This window comes from Macaca thibetana, chromosome 18 (genome assembly GCF_024542745.1).
Source record: "Macaca thibetana thibetana isolate TM-01 chromosome 18, ASM2454274v1, whole genome shotgun sequence".
NCBI lineage: Eukaryota > Metazoa > Chordata > Mammalia > Primates > Cercopithecidae > Macaca > Macaca thibetana.
In genome coordinates, this window is record NC_065595.1 from 34,946,079 (window position 1) to 34,967,368 (window position 21,290).

Consider the following 21,290-nt stretch of genomic DNA (forward strand, 5'->3'; position numbering starts at 1 on the left):
GGATAACTCTGGAAGTGGATGGTAAGTGTGGGTTCTGGGTGTGGATTTACCCATCACTGTCCAGATTCCCTGCGGCACATTCCTTAGTCTCTCTGGCCTCAGGACCCCAACAGTAAAGTAAGAAGGATGGAGTGGAGGTCTCAGGGTGCCTTCTTCCTCTGACAGGCTGAGTCTGGCTAGAACACTGGGAGTCAGAAAGGATTAATACAGCAGTTCTTGAAATGTGGTCTCGAGAGCAACAGCATTAGTGCCTCCTGAGAACTTGTTAGAAGTGGAAATTCTGCCGGAGTGGTGGCTCACTCCTGTAATCCCATCACTTTGGAAAGTGGAGGTGGGAGGATTGCTTGAGCCTAGGAATTCGGGATCAGCCTGGGCAACATAGGGAGACCCGGTCTCTGTAAAAAACAAAAAATTAACCAGGCGTGGTGGCATGCCTGTGGTCCTAGCGACTTTATTTGGGAGGCTGAGGCTGCAGTGAGCTGTGTTCACACCACTGCACTCCAGCCTGGGCAACATAATGAGACCCGTTTTTGTTTTTGAGATGAAGTTTTGCTCTGTTGCCCAGGCTGAAGTGCAGTGGCACAATCTTGGCTCAGAATGAGACTGTTTTTCAGAAAAATTAAAAAAAAAATCTTTCCCCCACCTCTAAACGAATCAGACTGGGGAGGGGGGCAGCGATTTGTGTTTTATAAGTCTTTCAGGTGATTCTGATGCATTCTCAAGTCTTAGAATGGCTGGGTTACTGTGACGCTCAAAGGGGTAAATGTCATCAACCCTGATTCACCAGGGGACATTGCTTTGTATTTAGCTGGAGTTATTTCCCTTTAGTTTCTTGGGTCAAACAACTAGTTTGAAGAACGTAGGACAAGTCAGTTGAAAGCAAAAGTAGTGTCAGCTGTGGTCCCTGCCATCCCCAGTGGGAGGCATGGCAGATCCTCACAGCCAGAAGCAGCGAGTGGCACGACGCTGGGAGCTTCTTGGTGGCCAAGGCCAAGTGTCAGCATAAGCAGGAGAGCCCATGAGCACGGGGGAGCTTTGAGAAGGCATGTGTGGCATGCATCAGGGAAGGGCTGGTGTATCTCTAGGGATAAAGCTGAAGAATAACTGGGATTTTTTTTCTATCCTCCCAAACATCCATATTTTAGGATGTTAATATGACTCAATAGGCTCCTGCCTTCACAGTCATCAGAGAGGTAGGCAGAGGTGACTTTAATGCTCTCAGGGGACGTCACTTGTCCTGTTCACACATTTAGCAAGTGGGCTCAAGCCAGAACCCTGGCCCTGATTTTTCACGCAGTCCGTTTTTACTGCTTGTCCTTGATTGAGATCCTGTAGTCATGGGCAGCCCTCCCCCAGGGGTGTGGGAGACTCACCGCAGCCAAGAGCCAGGAGGTGGGTTTGCCAGGTGAGCGCCACGAACATTCCTCCCATTGCAATGCAGGCTAGAGAGCTGTTGAAACCCCAGAGTCCAAAGTAGATGTCCTCAAATGGGGCTGAAAGACTGAGTCCTGTTAGACAAGACAGGAGGGGTCAAAGCTCAGGACTAAAGGCAGGATGTTTGGAAGGAGACTGAGGGTGGGATTGAAGGTTAGCAGCAAGCATCCCAGGAATTCCCATTGGTCCCTAGGAAGCCATGATCTCAAAGATCTGGAGCACAGAAGATGCCTGAGGCAATGCACGGGATGGAGGAGGTGCTCAATATTTGGTAAGGGCTCTTGTGCTCACCTGCTGCTGTGCCCAGCAATGATCCGATTGCAGCATGCAGGCACATGAGTGGGGAGGAGAGTAGGATGGCTCCCAGGAAAATGCCCCCTGTCCATGGATTATCACAGCCATATATCTGACCAACTCCCACTGGTATAGATTTCAATAACTGCAAAAGAAATTTTTTAAAAAAATGCCACCGAAACAACTGAACAGAAACCCACAGGACACCCACAAACTCCTACAATATAATTTTACACTGGATATACCTTATCTCTTTCAAGAACAGTGTTACTACCTTTTAAAATTCCCTCTCCTTGATTACAGAAAAATCCCAGTCATTCTTCAGCTTTATCCCCAGAGACACACCAGCCCTTCCCTGGTGCATGCCACACATGCCTTCTCAAAGTTCCCCCTGTGCTCACGGGCTCTCCTGCTTGCACTGACACTTGGCCTGGGTCACTGATAAGGTCTCAGTGTGGTGCCACTCACTGCTCCCGGCTGTGAGGCTCTGCCATGCTCCCAGTGGGGATGGCAGGAACCACAGCTGACCCTTCTTTTGCTTTCAAATGTCCGTCAGTGCTGAGGGTGATCTAATCTATCCGTGCATCCCGTTGTTCAATAGAGAGATTATTATCACCATACAATTTGGATGCTTATGCTAAAGCCAGAGACCCAATACCAGGTTATCTTATCCACAATTTAGAAGCAATTATTAGCAAGTTTGTGAATTTTCTTTTCTGTCATTAAGTGGAACATGTATTCATTTAAACCAAGATATCTTTAGCTTATTCTAGTTACGAACAACTGTCAAGCAGGTCTAAAAACACAAAAATACATGGAAATGTCACAATTCTGCTTTCTGGCTGAGGCCTGAATTTAGTTATTCTGTTCACAGAATTGCAGTTCTCAGGAGTGAACAAGGTTTGACTGAACCTAACAAATGATCATTCTTTACAGCTGAACTTCTGGTTGGGCACCAGACCATAGTGTGAGTTTGACTCTACCCTAACATGGACTCAATTCTTCTAGCCCATGCTGGGTCTTCATGTCTAAACATTTTGGTATTTCTAGACCAGGGAACTTGGCAAAGACAGCATACCCTTTTTATTTTTATTTTTTTTTTCCGGATTTGACTGCAGAACTCTGTCTCAGGTAGCCATAGGGTTGGCGTTGGTGCTGATGATGGACTGGTCATTCGGAGTGAGGAGGAGGACAAATCTTCTCCTGCCCCAGATCAGCACTGTGTAGGAGAACTTTCTGAGATGATGGAATAGTCTGTATCTGTGATGTTTAACACAGTGGGTCCTAGCCACATGTGGCTATCAACCACTTGAGATGTAGCTAGAGAGGTTGAGGAACTCAGTTTTTAACAATACTACATCTAAATTGATACAGCCACGTGGGGCTAGTGGCTCCTGTATTCGTGCAGTTCTAGATAGATTAATGCTATTTTATACTGTTATTTTTCGTGGGTAGTTCTAATGAATCTTTGATTTTTCCTTCTGAATTATTTCCAGGTGCTTCATTTAATTTTCTGGCAAGAAGCTCAAGAGAAGGTGACTTGAGCTCCTCATGTGTTTTGATCACTCAACAAAGAAGACAGAAAAGGGCGTTTCATAACCTGACAGTGGGAGAGCACATTAAAAAGGTAATGTGCTTTGGTTTTTTTGTTTGTTTTTTTGGTTTTCTTCTAATTTCAGGTATTCTCTTGTTCTTGATAGTCCAGAAACCTTGAACATATTTATTACACACCAACAGGAAGAGCTGGAATTTGATTTGGGTTAGCCAGGTTTTAAAAAGTACGAGATCTCTTTATGGTCATCTTTAAAGAGATACATAGGATTCATCCGTTAATACAGAGGTTCTCAAACTCTGGCCCGCATCACAATTTGGGGAGTTTGTTAAAACAGGTTCCAGTCCCCACACTTAGAGATTATGATTTAGAGGGTCTGAGATGAAGCCTGTTTGGGTATTGAAAACTCCCCAGGTGATTCTGATGCCTACCAAATCTTGGGAACCCTAAATTATTGTAGATGTTCTATGAGCTATGCCATAAGGAAAAGCAGAATAGAGAGGTTCTGTCATAAACTCTAAGCATCCAGTTTTTTGATTGGAGGGAGTAGACTGTGGAAGAGTCTGGAGGCCACATGCCCTAAGGGCTGGCTCCCATCACCCACCCCCAAGCTTACGATGGAGTGACTCCCAGGGGAACTGTACTCTGGGGTTAGCACTGTAGATGTTTAGGGGAAAAGGCAGAAAAATTAGCTTGGCTAAATAGTAATTTTTAAAAATCCCTTAGACCCTAATGTTCTGGAGTAGAACAAATGCTTTAAATGGCAAGATGAAGGCAGAAAGGCCACCATAGTCCTGAGCATCTAGGGGACTCTGACATCTGTGGACAATTGACCAGAGGCTATTGCGTATCTTGCAGAGCCAGGGGGAATGTGAGAAGCCAGTGTCTTACCTCCAGGGCACTGAGGTCAGACCAGGAGATATTTGGAGCTGTAGTTACAGGTGTGACCAATTTGCCTGGAAAGAACGGATTGTAATGTCCTGTGGCTGAAAGGTACATTGACAGCGCCATGTTGAAAGGGAGGGTGAAGACAGGGAGGTCCCATTTGCTGAGCACGGAATTCAATGCGCTTGAGAAAATTGGGCTAAAAAAAGAACAGAGCAGAAGAATGTGTATGTGACAAACCAGGCTGACACATGGAATCTCGCTATACTCTGGAGGGCCTTTATTTCACCTGCCAATAGGCCCCTTACATGTTGTGTTGGCAAATTTGCCACAGAAAGAAAACTTGGGATAAATTCTATTATAGAGGCAGTAAATACTACATAAAGTAAAAAAAAATCAACTCTCAGCTTATTTGGCTTTTGAAAAATTCTACTCTGGGGTTGCTCAGAGTGAGCTATATATTGAGATTTAAAAAATATTTTTGAAGTACTTATGACATACAAAATAAAATAATGTCTACATAGTTAAAGTCCCCTTCATCCCTCTGCTTGCTCTTATGTCACTCCCTCCCCACTAGAGGCAACTGTGATCCTGATTTGGCATATATCATTTCTTTAATATACCTATTTTTGGAAAAAAAAACCCAATTGTTCAAGGATGCAGGTAGTGTGAGCTGGAGGAAAAGGATCTCACAGTCGGAGGGGCAGAGTGTGCGTCCTTGAGCTGTTGATAAATTGCATGACCTAGGCAAGGTGCATCTCCTCAGGCTCTGAACCTATAAACTGGTGGGCTGGGCTGCATGGTCTCCAGGTCCCTTGTAGGTTCTCACTTGACCCAATCAAAGAGCCATCACTTAAAGACCAGAAATCCCATTTTCCTGGATTGTGGAAGGGAGCGTGGTGAGCACTTGCAGGCGAGGCCTCCTTCCCATGAACCTGTTCTTCAGAACAGGTCCCAAATTACCTCCTGAAGAGGTTGGCTCTACAGGTAGGTCCTCTACACACCTGTGGGTGCAGCAAGGGTGGGTGGCCCTTCTGCAGACATTGCCCACAACAGGCTGTGCTTCTTATTTATGTGCATATTAGTATTGTATATTTAACTGCAATATAGAAAGAAGGAAATCTCTATTTCCAGGAAAAGGATTTAAGACATTGTCAACATAAAAACTAGTTTGAAGGGAATTCAGTAAACAAAAATTTTCTAAGGGAGACCTGGGGGGCAGGTGGGTAAGAATTCACGTAGGCACAGTGGTTCTCCCAGCATCATCTGGGAATGCATTAGAAATGCAAATTATCAGGCTCCACCTCAGGCAGACTGCATCAAAAACCCTGGGACCTGGGAGCAGGTGCCTGTGTTGTAACAAGCCCTGCAGGTGATTCTCATAGCGCTCAAGTTTGAGAGGCAATGATGGAGGAAGTGGGTCTCAACTTTGGCTATACTTTAGAGCCACCTGGGAAGCTTTAGCACTCTCAATGCCCAGGTGCTACTGCAGACCAATGACAGTAGAGTCTTGGGAGGGAGGAGTCAGGTGTATGGGGGCCACGTGCATCAGTGTGTGTCTACCAAAAAGACACCTGCATTTTTATGTCCATTGCAGCACTGTTTTCCGCTCCCCACGGAAGTGTCAATGTGCAGCCAGAGTTGAGAACCTCTTGTTGAGAGATATTGGTGGATATGTAGCCAGATCAGACAAAAGGCCAAATAACTGGTTGTAAGGAAATATACATCTTTTAAAATGGTTGTTTCTGTTTCCAATAGACAGAATCTACTGGAATCCAATTTTAAATTTATAGTTTTAACTGTTTATCCTCCTCCTGCTCCTCTTCCTTCTCTTCCTCCTCCTCCTCCTCCTCCTGCTATTCCTCCTCCCCCTGCTCCTCCTCCCCTCCCCCCTCCCCCTGCCCCTCCTCCCCTCCCCCTCCCCCTGCCCCTCCTCCCCTCCACCCTGCCCCTCCTCCCCTCCCCCTGCCCCTCCTCCCCTCCACCCTGCCCCTCCTCCCCTCCCCCTCCCCCTGCCCCTCCTCCCCTCCACCCTGCCCCTCCTCCCCTCTCCTCCCCCCTCCCCTTCCTCCCCTGCCCCTCCTCCCTTCCCCCCTCCCCCACCCCTCCTGCCAAGGCCCCCCCCCCCCCCTTCCCCCTCCCCCTTCCCTTCCTCCCCCCTCCCCTGCCCCATCCGCCTTCCCCTCCTCCCCCTCCCGCTCTCCCTCCTGCTCCTCCTCCTCCTCCTCCTCCTCTTTCTTTTTACTTAGCCCAAGCAAGGAGGTTCTAGGAACTGGAGTGCAGTGATATAATCATAGCTCACTGCAGCACATAACTCCTGGGTTCAAGTGATCCTTCTCCCTCAGCCTTCTGAATAGTTTGGATGACAAGCAAGAACCACTGCACCTGGCTAACCATTTTTAAGTGTGCAGCTCAGTGACATTAAGGACAATCACATTGTTGTGCAACCATCACCACTATCCATTCAAAGAATATTGTTCATCTTGCAAAACTGAAACTCTATGCCCATATAACAACTCCCATTCCTTCCTCCTGCCATGTTTTTTTAAAAAGGCATTTTGAAAACCAATGGTAACTTACCAAGTCATGGACATAGCACATACAGGGAGTAACAGCCACCAGAAATAGTCTCCCTTGTCCGAAAAGACAGCCATGAGTATTCCCACCAGGGTGGCATTGTAGCCATAGAGCCCAGATGCTGTTAATGACCTGCGGGGCAAGAGACACAGCATGGACATTTCCTGGGTGGGCTTCGGTTGCACTTGCACATAAATAACACTAGTAACTTCCAGATCATATTCATATTAAAACATAAAATTATATTTGGAAATGTATCTCAAAGTCTATGTAAGCATTGTACAAAAACTAATAAAGACATTAAGTGAAATATACATAGATAAAAATATAAATGTGCATTTAGATCAGCAGTCCCCAACCTTATTGGCCCCAGGGACAGGTTTCATGGAAGACAATTTTCCATGAAAAGGGAATGGGGGATGATTTCAGAATGAAACTGTTCCACCTCAGATTATCAGGCATTAGATTCTCATAAGGAGTGAGCAACCTAGATCCCTCGCATGCGCAGTTCATAATGGGGTTCACACTCCTATGAGAATCTAATGCTGCTGCTGATCTGACAGTGGGCGGAGCTCAGGTGGTAATGCTCCTCGCCCACCACTCACCTGCTGTGCGGCCCAGTTCCCACAGACAGGCCACAGACTGGTACCTGTCTCCAGTGCAGGGGTTGGGGACCCCTGATAGAGAACGACTCCCTCTACAGGTGTCACAGTTAAAGACAGGTCTACAGCGGCTGAGAGGAAAGGGGAGTTTAGCAAGGCAATCTGCTCTATTTTAGCCTTTCCTTTGGAAAGTTATTCTTTTAAATCAAGAGCCTCTGACTTGAATAGCACTTTTAGCATATGAAACTGTTGCCTAAGTTTGATTTCTTGGTGAGAGAGATTCCTGAAATGTAAATTCACTTTCTAGTGTCTTTGATCTTATCAACATTAATCTTCCAGCTTAGTATACATTTTTGTGTTCTGATACTTCTATTTTGTTGTCTCCAAACATACATTTCAAAGTTATTGCAAAGAAGGATTGCTTTTTCTCTTACTTGGAGAAGTACCCCATTTAATTATGTGCTTGTTGAGCACCCAATTCTTTCTGAGGTTACTTTTTGCTTAGTATTCAATCTTATTTCTTCCCCATCTTCTCCTTCTTTAGATTGAAGGGGTACATGTGCAGGTTTGTTACATAGATATATTGCATGATGCTGACTGAGGTTTGGGCTTCTATTGAATCCGTCACTCAAATAGTGAACAAAGTACCCGATAGGTAGCTTTTCAACCCTTGTTTCCCTTCCTCTCCTCTGTTGGAGTCCCAGTTGTCTACTATTTCTGTGTCCATGTTTACCCAATGTTTAGCTCCTAATTGTAAGTGAAAACGTGCAGTATTTGATTCTCTGTTACTACCTTAATTCACTTAGGATATTGGCCTCCAGGTGCATCCACGTTGCTGATTTCAATCGTTTTTATGGCTATGTAGTAGTTCATGGTGTATATGTACTACATATTCTTTATATAATCCACTGTTGATGGGTACCTACACTGATTGACCTGACACGCCAGGACTCCCATAACTCAGAGTTGGCAGTGTCTGGCACCATGAAAGGCACAGGATCCACTTCCCAAGGGCCTGTCACTCAAGGGTGATGTCTATAGGGGGACAGGGGAGTAAAGATGGTGAAGTGAGTAGGTGAGGCCTAATGCTGGGCTCGAACAGGAGGTGCTACAGCCAATGAGCCACACCGCAGGGGCTGGTAAAAGATAGCATGACAGCTGCTTCTTGACTTGTTTCTAACTGGGCCAGGAGGCACCATTGCAACAGGCAAGAGGATGTCACGTACATTAATCGGATGAACATTAGAGGTGGGATTCCCTATTCAAAAGTTCTTTGTCTCCCTTAAATAATCCTTGAGGGCAAATGGGAGGTGATGCAATTTGCAATGGTGCAAGCCAGAAACTGGGACTACACATGACAATGGAGAACTATGCAGACTTGTCCTCTCAACAACTGACTTGGAGATGTTAATGCTTGAGTTTGATCAGTGGAAAATTAATGGCCACATCTACAAGTTGTGGAGTGCCATAGTTAAAGCCACAGGAAGACATATATTTACTTAAAACAGAAGATTGCCATTTTAATGCAGTCTTTTCAGACCAAGGAAAGTAAAACATCTGAAACTAACACATATGACTTGTCTTCTAAATGATATCTGATAAAATATGAGTTGATCATATTTCATTGGAGCAAAATAATAAAGGAATATTCAATATAGCACAATTCTAGACTCTATCCCCAAACTGAGAAGACTTTCTTGGCATGCATTGGAATAGAGTTTAACCTAGGCTATAAAATCCTCTTCTACGGGGAGCAAATCAGACTCTTTGAAATTGATGGAAAAGTGGAGCATTTGCTAACTCTCTCCCCATGGACCTCTTTAGGCAATTTGCAGCGAGTGTTACAAGAGCTTAGTTGTGTAATGACCACACTTGGGAGTATGCATTGATCCCAGACACCTAGAATACTGGTTCCCTCCCTGAAGGAACTGGCCAGTGGGGAGCTGTCTACTACCCTGGTGAGAGTCAGCTCATCACTTCTTCAATGACAGATCAATTAATAAAGTGCATGCTATTTCTAATCTAATGAATATATCAGAACACCCACTAAGGCTTCTTAAGTCAGAATCCACTTAATTGGAATTTATGTAAGTCTTTCCTCCAGGAGCTGAGGTGACCTTTGGTAATTCTTCTCTCCAGGAGCTGAGCTGACCTTTGCACTGTCTATGAAGAATGAGTTTGCTAAACTCATCATGGCAGCAAGATATAAAGGGTGTTATTAAGCCACTAAAACTTTTCCTGAATTCATATGCACTTTTTTCCCAAGTAGAATGCTGATGACAAATAATTTTGTCAATCATTAAAGAAGATCCCTTCAGAACCTCTCCAGGGAATTACTTACAGCTTAGTCCTGGTTAGGATATAATGCCACAAGAATCTGGCATCATTTAGACCAGCCACTTATTCAGATATCAAGAGCAAGAGACTGGAACTGATTCCCTGACCTCTGACTAAAAACAAATATAAAGAGTTCTGTGGACTAAAGGTTGTTTCTTCTGGGAAGGATGTGATTTTATCACTGTTGCCCATAGTAACTTGTCAGCCCCTGTGTCTTAGAAGGGAGCTGAGAAGGCTTGAAAGGGTACACCTACCTGTCCTGGCTGAGCAAGAGGGCCGTCAGAGTGGAGACCACTGTTCCCAGCCAGCCAGTGAGAGCCCACCAGGGGTTCTGAAAAAGAAGTCCCACCAGAATCAGGATTCCACTGATGGGGTTGTTGACGAACACCACTTGGGATATGCCCCGGAGAATCCAGTCAATGAACTGGAGCACCGCAGGTTTGTCTGGAAGGGATGAGGTAAACCAGAGCTAAGGAAGCAGCCAAGTGAGACTCCTCAACCACAGGCCCACCCTGAGCAAAATCGGCAAAACCTCCTGGAAGTGAAACATTTTTGATATTTCTTTAATATTTCTTTCTGAACCCATTGTTGCTTTAGTGGCACCCAGATTCCTGAAAGCATCTGTCTACAGTATGCTCAACCCACACTGCCCCTCCTAGAATCTAAGCTCCTGAAAGCATCTAATGCACTTATTTATCATGCTTATAGGCACAAACTCTGAAGCCAAAGGAATGAATTACCAATAGTAAAATTTAAGTTTTAAGTACTGAAACTACAAGATGAAGCCAGGTGTCTTCTCATAGGAGCTGGGCCCTGGCTACTGTCTCCATAAGAAAAAAAAAATGGTGGAGAGGTTTGCAGGTTAAAAGATAAAAAGTAAAAAAAAAATATGGTGAGTAAAGAGATTTATAAAAAGTTGGAGAATATGACTAAAGATATAAGTAGAAGTACCAGGAAACCATTTCCCCCAAAGCTACTTCTCCTGCCTCTCCAAAAAGATGAAAGGATAAATACCTTTAAGCCAGTTGGCAAGTTCTTTCATATCGCCGGTGACGTAGCCAAGAGCTTTGGGGAAGCACCTTCTCCCTTTACATGGTGAAACCTGGTTTTCACCCATGTCCACTCTAACCATAGTGGGGCTGTCCTCCATGGCCGTCTCTTCCTCTGGCTCCTTAAGGGAAGGACAGAGCTTATAAGTATCCCTAAGGCAGAGCCCTCCGGATCAGCCAGCCTTGGGCCTGGTTACAGTAGAAGATCTGGACCACTGTGTTCCATAGAACTAAGAGAGCACCGTTTTCCTCCTGAAACACCACCACAGAGCTTATTACCCAAACTCAAATCCCACTGTACCTTTTCCATCAGTGTCTCTAATGCTACCATGGAAAAGTTCTGGTCTTTAATTTCATAAGGTTCAGTGTCTGGTCCAACAAACATTTACTGAGCACGTATTTCCTGCACTTAAGGAGCTCAGTCTAGTTGAGAAGACTGAAAAACAGTTAATGTCAACAGAATGAGTCAAATCATGTAGAAAGAGCTAAAATTAAGTGCGTTAGCTCCATGCTGTCATTTAAGGAGTAAGAAATCGGGTTATGGAATGGCCTGTTCACCAATGCGGGCTGAGCAGCTACTTGCCAAGACAGGTAGCCTTTTTAAATTTTCATTTTACAAAATTTTGTTTTTAAAATATTGAAAGGGAAGAATGTTTAAAAATTGTGTGAGTTGACATGGCCTCCCCACCCTCTGGAAGTCTAAGATTGCTTGAATTTGTCCTTATGTCATGTGACTGTCTCAGATACTCTTTACTTTTGGAATTTGTTATTTAAATGTGTAAAACCAGGCAAGAAGGATATTTCACCAAGATAGAGAAACTGGGAAAGATGGAATTGGACAAAGCTGTTGAAAACCAAAGTTGTAATCTAAGGATTGTATGATAGAAAAATGTACAGGGCAAAATTATAGGAAACATGTCTCTGGAACATATGAACACTATAACCATGACTGTGTTCACTATGGGACCATTCACTTGTCATGATAAGTATCTGCAAGAAAGCACCAATATCACCAGAATTTGGTACCTTGAAGACAAAAATGATTTCATTGTGCTGATAGTAGATGCAAAAGAATACCAGTGGCATAATCCCAGAGGCAGGCTGAGGGAGGAAGCCAATGGCAAAACCACCTTGAGTGTGCAAGAACAGTCAACAGCACAGCCAGGTCAATTGGGAAGCAGAGAAACGCCAAAATCATCAGACCCTGGAAGGCATAATTGTGAAATGTTGAAGCCACAGCCACATAAGACATGACCAAAGAAACACTGCATGCCTCTGCTGCAGTGACCCATTTTCAAAGCCATACCAACTTATGGGAGGCATCAGGCTTCAGCTCAGGCAAGGACAAGCAGCCCAAAGACATAACTGCCTTGAGTTTCTGGAACTGAATCTATAAAACCCTAAGGTGGCAGCATCAAATGAAAACACTCAAGCAGCATTTTCCATCAACTCCCAAAGCAGGAACATGGGCTATTTCAGAATAAACAAATTCATGTTCTCAAAATTCTCAGCATATATTTGTTCTAGAGGGCTTGAAATAGCCCATCACCTCAGATTTTGGAGATACAGATTTGAAACCTGATAATATAACTGGCCAGACGTGATTGAGAACCTGAATGGCCTGAGTCTCCTGTTGAGCCACCCAGAGTTAAGTAAAGATTAAACTAGTTTTCTCCAAATCAACAGCCCAACATATAGGAGACTTATTGCCATTTGTGAATCTAATTTCAACATAATTGGGATGGGTTGTAGGGCTAGGATGTTCTGCAGAGAGGGGTCTTCTCATGACCTGAGCAGACAGTTGCTGCTATTTTGGAGTCCCCAGGAACCATTTATTCTGAACTGCTTAACCCTTCTGGAGCCCCTAGGAGCCCTGACTACTCGCTCTAGAAGTCAGGAATGAGAACCACTTAGGAGAAATCCATCACTTACAGTTGTAGTTTGCCCTAGAATTTTGCCATGCTAGAATATTTGCATTTCTTAGGGAACTTTAAGAGTCCACACATCCTAACTGGGAAGACAAGGCAAGGCTATGGAGCCAGGACCTTCTGCTGATATTCAAACATCTTAGCCCCAGTGAAGTAGGCCATTAATTTCAACTAAGAAGAAGGGACAATAAATAAAAGGCACTCTAATAAAATAGACGCAGGGTAAATGTAAAACTCCAGGTGACTTCTCCCCCAGCTTTTCCTTGGCTGTCAAAACTCGGCTCAATGGTCCAGTCTCTAAACCAAGGTGAGCACTGTCGGACTTTTTGGACCAAGATCCCTGTGCCTTTGACTCAGCTCACAGCCAACCCCCACTTCCCAGGATCTGCCCAGAAAAGATACACCTGAGTTTGGAGCAGGCTCCCAGGTCCCCCGAGCCAGAGGCTGCACGAAGGAAGCATACCTGTTCCTGCGACCCATCTGCCAGGGCCAAGTTTAGCCGGGTGATGCCTCTGCGCGCTGCTTCACCAGCTCTAGTTCCAAAAGGGTCCTTCCAAACGGGACCATGACGGGCGTCACCAGCGCCGCCAATCAAAGACCGTCCATTCATCCTTACTTTTTCTCAATACATGACAAAGGGCAAAAATATGTGAATCAGTATGACGTGTGCCCTAGCTCTAATGACCACGCAAAAGGCAAGCTGAGCAGGGCTGGAGCGTGCCCAGTGGGTTCCTGGTGAGGGAAGATGTGACCCCACACGGGAGACCTCTAACAGAGGGGGAGGACTTTGCCTTCACCAAAGTGCTCTCAGTGGGCGGAGCACAACCAGCTGTCTATGGAAATTAAATGTTCATTTACTTTGCTTAAAAAAACACAAAATGGGAAGTCATCCTACACAGGGACCAATGACCAGATTTCGTTCTGCTGCGTGTCTCTGCTGTTGGATCTGAAGCCGCCTCTTCCAGAGGGGGAGGAGGGGGTTCACATTCTGATATGTTTGGGGGCAGATTGTGAGGGCTGCATCTTGAGGACCAACACCAAAGCAACAGGTTGCCCCACAGCAGGTTCCCCTGGCCTTGTTTATGAAATGTGAGAAGGATACATGATGTGGGCTCTGTTTTCTATAGTAAGATAATAGCCACGCTTTGTATGCATTCACAAGCCTGCTTTAAGAGACTCTTAAATGGTGTTTTTGTTTGTTTGTTTTCTGTGCTACCACATCCAATTTATTTTATTTTATTTTTATTTTTCCTTTTTGCAGAGACAAAGTCTCATTGTATTGTCCAGGCTGGTTTTGAATTCCTGGCCTGAAGCGATCCTCCCACCTCAGCCTCCCAAAGCACTAGGATTATAGGCATAAGTCATCATGCCAGGCCAGGAACTCTTAAATTTTGAACATCACTTTGTTAATAATAAACAGTTTTTAGTTGAATTCCACAAGTGTGGCAGCTTTTTGTAAATCTTCTTTTTCCTTTTTAAAACTTCCATTGCATCCAAGAATATCACTCCTTTTCCAGAAGTTCTGAAACAGTTGTGTGTGTGGTATTTCTCTTTTTCTCCCCCTGTTGTTTATTCTATTTTTACTTTTTTCTACTGGCTTGGCCTGAAACCTGAAAACCTACCCTTTACCAGAGTGACTTGGAAAAATCCAGTGTTGGGAAATACTTCTGACATGTCTCAGGTAAAAACTGTGTATGTGCATTCATGTGTGTGTATTTACCTGTGTATGTGCATGCATGTGTGTGTATTTACCTGTGTATGTGCATGCATGTGTGTGTATTTACCTGTGTATGTGCATATGCATGTGTGTGTATTTACCTGTGGTGAACTAGCTGGCTAGTTCTGTACCACAATGATGTGCCTGCGTGTTGCATTATGAATATTTTTATTTGATAAAGAACAAATGGTTAAGAAACCCAGTGGTAGGGATCTCATGTTATATAAAGCTAAAAACAAAGAAGAAAGAGTGAAGAATGACAAAAGAGACAAGCAGGGGTTGTCACATTCTCTCAGTGTGGACGCCTTCCCCTTCTGCCCCTGCCTGGCGCCCGCCTTTCCCCTACCACCAATATCACACACCTTGGAGAACCCCTTCCTTGAGCTCAACATCAATCTTTTCCTAGAACCAAGAGATAGGGAAATTTGAGAGCTAGGTAGGATTTTAGAGACCACATAGTTCAAGCCTTCATTTTATATAAGAGAAAACCGAGGTTCAGAGTGGGCACCATCCAAATTCACTCAGCATGTGGCAGGCAGAGTGGGTCTTACGGAATAGGTCAGCTCTGGTTCTCAATTTTTCAGTCGAGCCAGGCACATTAATGCCACCCAAGGTTCTGTTCAAGTCGACAAACAAGTGAAGCAGCAGTTTCGGTGTGCTGGAGTAGGCAGTGGGGGCTAGGACTCAGCGATGCGGTGGGCACAGACTGTCTTCACGGTCACTTTGAACTAATCTTCAGGTGGGGGTTGAACAACCACAAAGAAAGAGCTCTGCGATCCCCACTTTCACTCTATGCTCTTGTCAGAAGCAGTTACTCTCTGACAAATGTCTCCCTGTGCCTCAAAGCTGACACATCTACAGCAAGACTTGTGTGTGCTGAAGTTAACATCCCAAGAATATCCCGGAAGCTGCACCTGAAGAGCTTTCCAGCAGAAGTGAAAAAGCGCTTTTCATATCCCAGGTCACGAGTAAAATGAAGCAGTGCTTAGCATTTTTAATACAAGGCAATATCAAGATTTCAATTCAACTAATATCCTCTATTTTATTACACAAAATGAAATACATTCTATTGCCAGCATGTACTAGAAGTTTGTGCAATTGGAGAGACCTGAAGTCTTCAATTTTCCACGCTTCAGCTATTACTTTTAAAAATAATATGAAGTGTTGAATATGGATATAGAAGAAAGCATTTAAACACTCATGCTCTAGCATAATAAAGAGACTTTCAGCATTGACACTTATTTGGTACTTACTATAATCTTTATTTTATGTAGTTTTTGATTTTAAGTAGCAGGAGATGCCCAGTTTTCTTTAAAGCTGTAATTGGAGACAAAATGCTGTCAGATATTCCTGTATCCTGGTTAAAACTCTTCCCTCCTCAGAAAACGCTACTCCCAGAAGTCTTGATTGCAGACACCAGAGAGTGCAGCTGCAAGGAAGCTGCCAAATTCGTGGCTTCAGTTGTGACTGACTCCTTCTCCCGATGGGTGCACAAGAACATTCCCCTCAGCATGACAGCACATGCAGAGGAGTACATAAATCCATCACTGGAAAGGGCCATTCCCAGTGGCCCACTTTTTTCTTTTGAGTCACGTAGACACTTGTCTCAAACTTATTTCAAGAACACAGCCTGAATTATGATTTCAAGAACACAGCCTGAAACTCCTAATGGTGTTGATTCACTCAGACTCATTGAGCGCACTGGGTGGACACCTCCCTGCAAACCTGCTTCCACATCAACTCAGGTGCTGCATGCACCTTGCTTCAGAAATCACGAATAAAGGCCTGCCTTTGAGCTTCCAGGAGGAAGCTGTGGCTTTGGTAAATTGCTTTCTAGTCTACCAGAACTCTGATTTTGCTGCTTCTCATCAATTCTGGTGAGATAAAACATTCTCTTCTGAAGAAAGAGAGAAAAAGAGCAAGACTTAGAACAGTGAAGACAAGCCCCAAATGATGACTAGTTGGAAATGAATAGAAATGAGGATGGGTACTTACACCACTCTAGCAGGCTTCCCGGCAGCAGAAGGCAGTGGCTGATAAAGATTTGCCTGGCTCCACGACAAGGGAGAGTGCTTCTCAGGAGATGGTGCTGAAGGGAGGCACCTAACAGTTATATACCCAGAGCCCCGCTCTGCTCTGTGTGTTTGTGGGCTCGGCTTTCTCCTCCCACTTCAGGCATCAATGCCAAAGCAACACTAAGGAACTGGTCCCCTGGCTTCAGTAACTGATGTCTCTCTCTGTTCTTGACATGGTGCCAACTGCTTTGCCACTGTTTCCACAGCATTCCAGGGTCTTTGACCAGCAATAATCCTACAAAAATACATCTTTTTCTTCTCCTGTTTCCTCTGGCCCCTACTCATATTTTTGGAAATATTTACAACTGGAAAGGATCAACACAGTGTCAAACTAAAAACCATGGGGCAGGTTGCTGCTGTGTGGACTCGGAAGCTAAGCGACTGCTCCTGGGGTGAAATTTTCTTAGACTTGACACAACTTCCACACAGATGTAAGACTCCAGCAAGGGCCTGAGGGGCTGTTGGGAGGGTGGGGAAGACAAGGTACGTGCAAGTTGTTTTCTGAAAGTCAGCTGCCCTTTTTCCCAGTGAGGAGAAAACAAAAATGTGTTTCCCTGGAATATCCTTCTTCCCAGGTGAGAATTCTCGGACATACTCTGCTGCCTTTTTAAAAGTCGGGAAGCAAACATTCCATAGCAGGGAAATTTAAAACTGAATTAAAATATCTCCTCCTTACCCCTTCTTTTTAAATTTCAATTTTGTGGCTTGTTCTGTTATGGCAAAAATCTAACTCATATGTACTTTTATGAGCACAGAATTTAAAATGTATGTATATATGTATGATCCCACAACCAGTCATGCAGATGTCATAGGTCTTCTTTCGTCTGGGTCTCCCGCCTGCTTGGATGTGCAGATAATACTTATCAGCCTTCGGCAAGGTGGCCCGTGGCTGGGAGCTCTCTGGCTCCACCCGCTGGACACCTGCCAGACCGCAGGGTTCTTGTCTGCTTGGGACATCCTTCCTCCCAAGTGCCCCCTGAGCAGCTCAGGCAGAGTGTGTATAGGTCTAGGTTTATAATAAGAGTTTTGAGGTTCAGGCAAGTCTCCTTCCAACTTTTTTTCCTTGGTAAAATAAGGAGAAAATAAGCTGCTAGGGTTTCCCTGAAGGAGGAAAATGAATCACCAGGAGACAGTGTGAGTGGCCTGCTTTGGGAATGAAAGGAATCATACTAGTGTCTCCATGACTTCCTTATGCGAATGGGCCACTGTCCCTGATAGAAATAATCGTGATAATGATAGTAATGAGAATAATAACTGCCACAAATGGTTGAGCATTCGCAAAAATCCTATATTATACTATTGTCCCCATTTTGTAGATGAGCAAACTGAGGCTCAGAGTTTAAATAACTTGCTCAAAGTCTGACTCAAATTTTATACTTTTTTTTTTCTTCAAATTTTGTACTTTTAACCACTCTAGTGCTGTCCAATATTTCCAGCTTCTGCCTGTATGTTTGCTTTTCATTAATGCCTTCACTCAACTTGGCCATGATGCATATTTATGAACCTCATCCTGAAGCTGCCTCCACATGACATCTATGCAGCCTTCTGCCTCAGTGGCCCTGGTCAGGGCTGAGGGTGTGTAGTGAGTCTCAGGTCTTCTTGGAAAAACCACCTCCTTCTGTACCCACCCTCCCTCCCTGGCCTTTTTCCTGGTACCTGTAAAGCCACACCTTAAGCGGGGGTCACAAAATATAGCCTTGCCATATTGTATGCACAAGGCAGCGCAAGTCACATGGAATTCCAAGTCAGATAAAACTGAGTTTGAATACTGGCTTTTCTCTGTCAAGCTGTATGACCTCAGGCATGTTACTCACTGTTTGTGAGCCTCAGATTCCTCAGTGTAAAGTGGGGTAACTTTACTTCCTTTATAATGTTGTGATGAGGGATGACATCTTTAACCCACCATGCTGAACATGTAGAGGTGCCACCATTCTGATGTCTGCCCCTCTCAGTCAGCACTGGTTACCTTGCGGATTTCCAAATGGAACCTTCCTCCTGGCTTGAATAAGGGGACACGCTGCTCTCTGCTTTGATATTAGAAGGAGTGCAGTTATGAGTACAGAGGAAACCATTCACTTCATTCAAGAACTGTGAACTAGGTAACTTTCTGATGCAAGACATGCATATCTGTGTTCTCGGTGCTTTTAAGCAGCCTAATTTTTCATACAATGACCTTTTCCCTGTTCTTTCTACAGCAGCTCCTTTATTATTTCCAGAGAGTCGTTTGCTGAGTGTTCATGCCCTAACATTGTCTTTCCTTGGTCTTTCCTTTGCATCTCCTCTTTGGGTGCCCCTCTCTGTTCCCATACCACGTGAATGTACCTTCCATCTCTCTGCCTGGAACAATCACAAATGAACATACATAAAGCTGCTCTCCTCTACGACTTTCTCCTTGGAGTTTCTGCCCCTAGGATGTTTTCTCTCTCCTCCCCCTCCCCATGCTCTGCCCAAATCTATTTGGATTTCCCAGTGGGCTTCTGTGCACTTAAAGCAGTTTCCATCTCTATTCCTCACTGGGCATGAAATCATGCCCCCCAGCTCTGCAACAGTTCTGGTACTGTCTTTTATTATTATTTTTAAATATATCTTACGATGCACAGTCCCATCCGAGCCAGAAAGTACAGGATGATGAAGTCAGGATCCAATAGCTCTCTTTGTTCATAATGGACCTCTCTCTTTCCAGAAAGATTTTGAGGCAGTTCATCAGATATATGTAAGAGGACATAAGGACTAGGTGACAAAATGGAGAAAGCAGAATGCAACTATGGATAAAACACAATTTTTTTTTTTTTTTTTTTTTTTTTGAGACGGAGTCTCACTCCGTCGCCCAGGCTGGAGTGCAGTGGCCGGATCTCAGCTCACTGCAAGCTCCACCTCCTGGGTTCACGCCATTCTCCTGCCTCAGCCTCCCGAGTAACTGGGACTACAGGTGCCCGCCACCTCGCCCGGCTAGTTTTTTTTGTATTTTTTTAGTAGAGACGAGGTTTCACTGGGTTAGCCAGGATGGTCTCGATCTCCTGACCTCGTGATCCGCCCGTCTCGGCCTCCCAAAGTGCTGGGATTACAGGATAAAACACAATTTTCATATTTTTTCTACAATACCTTGCATTTGTAGGTGTTTCTAAATTTGTGTTGTTTTAATCTGAAATTATAGCACTGTTTCACTAGATTGCTGCTTGATACTGATCTACGCATAGGCAATTTAATGTTACAAATAATTGGCACCTCAAGAGTATGTAATTGGGCAGTGCCCACACTGAGGAATTCTACAAGACATTCTCATGCTTTTATGTCCCCTCACCCCCGCCAAGGAGAGTGGCAAGGACTGCAAGTCTGGAACAGAATGTTCCTTTGCAGTGTGTTCTGAGCCCACTGACTTCTTTGGTTTGGCAAACAGTCAGACAAAAAGGCGCCAGACGAGAGCCAAAACTTCCAGAATGACACTTGGAGGGGATGTTTTGTGGTAGGCATACCCTAGAGTGAAGCCAAGGGCCAAGCCAGCGCAGAGTACAAAAGTCTCACTCAAACCTCCACCGCCTGCCGTTGCTGGGGGAACACGATGGGTGATGAAAGGAGGCACTGAGGTCCCTAAGTTTTTAGCTCCCTTTAAATGCAGTCCTGAAATTATTTCATCCATTTTAGAAGTAAAAGGGGTTCAATAGCTGGGAGCATCCAAAGATGTTGTTCCTCCTTCACAAAGCAGAGGGTCCAGGTAGTCTCCATCCCTACCTACAACTTTCATCAGATGCCCACCTGTCACCTTTCCATCTTTTAAATTAAAATCATACTAGTGTAAGGCTCATAATGTGGTCTCTGGTGTCATGGGCCAATGTGTAAGGGTGTGCAGGTTGTGCACTGCACAAATGCACCACGCCTAAGGGGGTCACTATTAGTGTTCTAGACATTTATGTGTTTATTGCAACAAAGTTCTTGCAGATGGCACTAAAATGTCTTGAGAAAAGGGGTGCTAGTGTGTCTGTGCGAGGAGCCATATTGTCTAGCAATACCTTTAGCTTTTAAAAATTTTCATTTTTGTTTTTTTTTTTGAACACTGAGAAGCTAGCTTTTGTTTCTTCTTTTTTTTTTTTTTTTTTTTTTAAAGAGATAGAGTCTTGCTCTGTTGCCCAGGCTGGAGTGCAGTGGTGTAATCTTAGCTCACTGCAACCTCCACCTCCCAGGTTCAAGGGATTCTCCTGCCTCAGCCTCCTGAGTAGCTGAGATTACAGGCATGTACCACCATGCCTGGCTAATTTTATATTTTTAGTAGAGACAGGGTTTCACCATGTTGGCCAGGCTGGTCTCAAACTCCTGACCTCAAATGATCCGTCCGCCTCAGCCTCCCAAAGTGCTGGGATTACAGGCATGAGCCACCACTCCTGGCAAGAAGAAAGGCTTCCCTGACCAGGAATCAGACCAGGGCCATGGTGGTGAGAGTGCCAAATCCCATCCACTAAACTACCTGGGGCATCATCCAGCCTCCCACGCTTGCGCCTTTTGCTTCTTCAAGATTTTTTTAAAAAGTCATTTTCCAATGAGGAACAATAGGAAAAGAGGTAGGAGAATCTTTTCAATCTTTTTAGGCTCAGATGAGAAAGAGAATAAAGTGTTGGGAAAAATGAGGGGTGGGGACTGGCATGGCCGCGTTTCCTTAGGCCCTCTGCGGAGGGTAAACCACACGCATCGGATTGTTCTCTCACTGTGAAAGATATGGGGAAGCTGGCCGCAAGCTCAGGAAGTTGAGCTCGATGTGATAATTGGGCCAGGAAGAGGAGGTGGGATGGCCTGGCATCACCGTTGCGAATGGGACTCGCTGGGCACCCAGATCGATCTACTACCTTTT

General features: G+C 44.7%; 2 protein-coding genes and 1 long non-coding RNA gene across 7 annotated transcripts in view; 1 reads left to right on the forward strand and 2 right to left on the reverse strand.

The window, feature by feature from the left end:
* Window positions 1-15,267, forward strand: part of LOC126941423 (uncharacterized) — a 43,813-nt gene extending 28,546 nt beyond the window's left edge. The window contains exons 2-4 of the long non-coding RNA XR_007721297.1: window positions 3,225-3,355; window positions 14,291-14,339; window positions 15,181-15,267. This is a non-coding gene — a long non-coding RNA (uncharacterized LOC126941423). The remainder of the gene's footprint in view (window positions 1-3,224; window positions 3,356-14,290; window positions 14,340-15,180) is intronic.
* Window positions 1-21,290, reverse strand: part of HAUS1 (HAUS augmin like complex subunit 1) — a 983,957-nt gene that overhangs the window by 386,545 nt on the left and 576,122 nt on the right. The gene's annotated exons all lie outside the window — the stretch shown is intronic.
* The window catches only part of SLC14A1 (solute carrier family 14 member 1 (Kidd blood group)), a 60,646-nt gene that overhangs the window by 11,326 nt on the left and 28,030 nt on the right, over window positions 1-21,290 (reverse strand). Inside the window, exons 1-8 of one of the 5 annotated variants that reach the window (XM_050767973.1) lie at window positions 16,371-17,046; window positions 15,629-15,692; window positions 10,696-10,852; window positions 9,936-10,125; window positions 6,746-6,874; window positions 4,172-4,364; window positions 1,726-1,873; window positions 1,374-1,508 (exon numbers count right to left, since the gene is read on the reverse strand). In XM_050767973.1, coding sequence (XP_050623930.1) covers window positions 1,374-1,508; window positions 1,726-1,873; window positions 4,172-4,364; window positions 6,746-6,874; window positions 9,936-10,125; window positions 10,696-10,831 — 931 coding nt within the window. In that variant the 5' untranslated portion in view covers window positions 10,832-10,852; window positions 15,629-15,692; window positions 16,371-17,046. Of the gene's footprint in view, window positions 1-1,373; window positions 1,509-1,725; window positions 1,874-4,171; window positions 4,365-6,745; window positions 6,875-9,935; window positions 10,126-10,695; window positions 10,853-13,121; window positions 15,188-15,628; window positions 16,273-16,370; window positions 17,047-21,290 lie in introns of those variants that run through there. The other 4 variants (XM_050767971.1, XM_050767974.1, XM_050767976.1 and 1 more) reach the window with 4 other exon arrangements.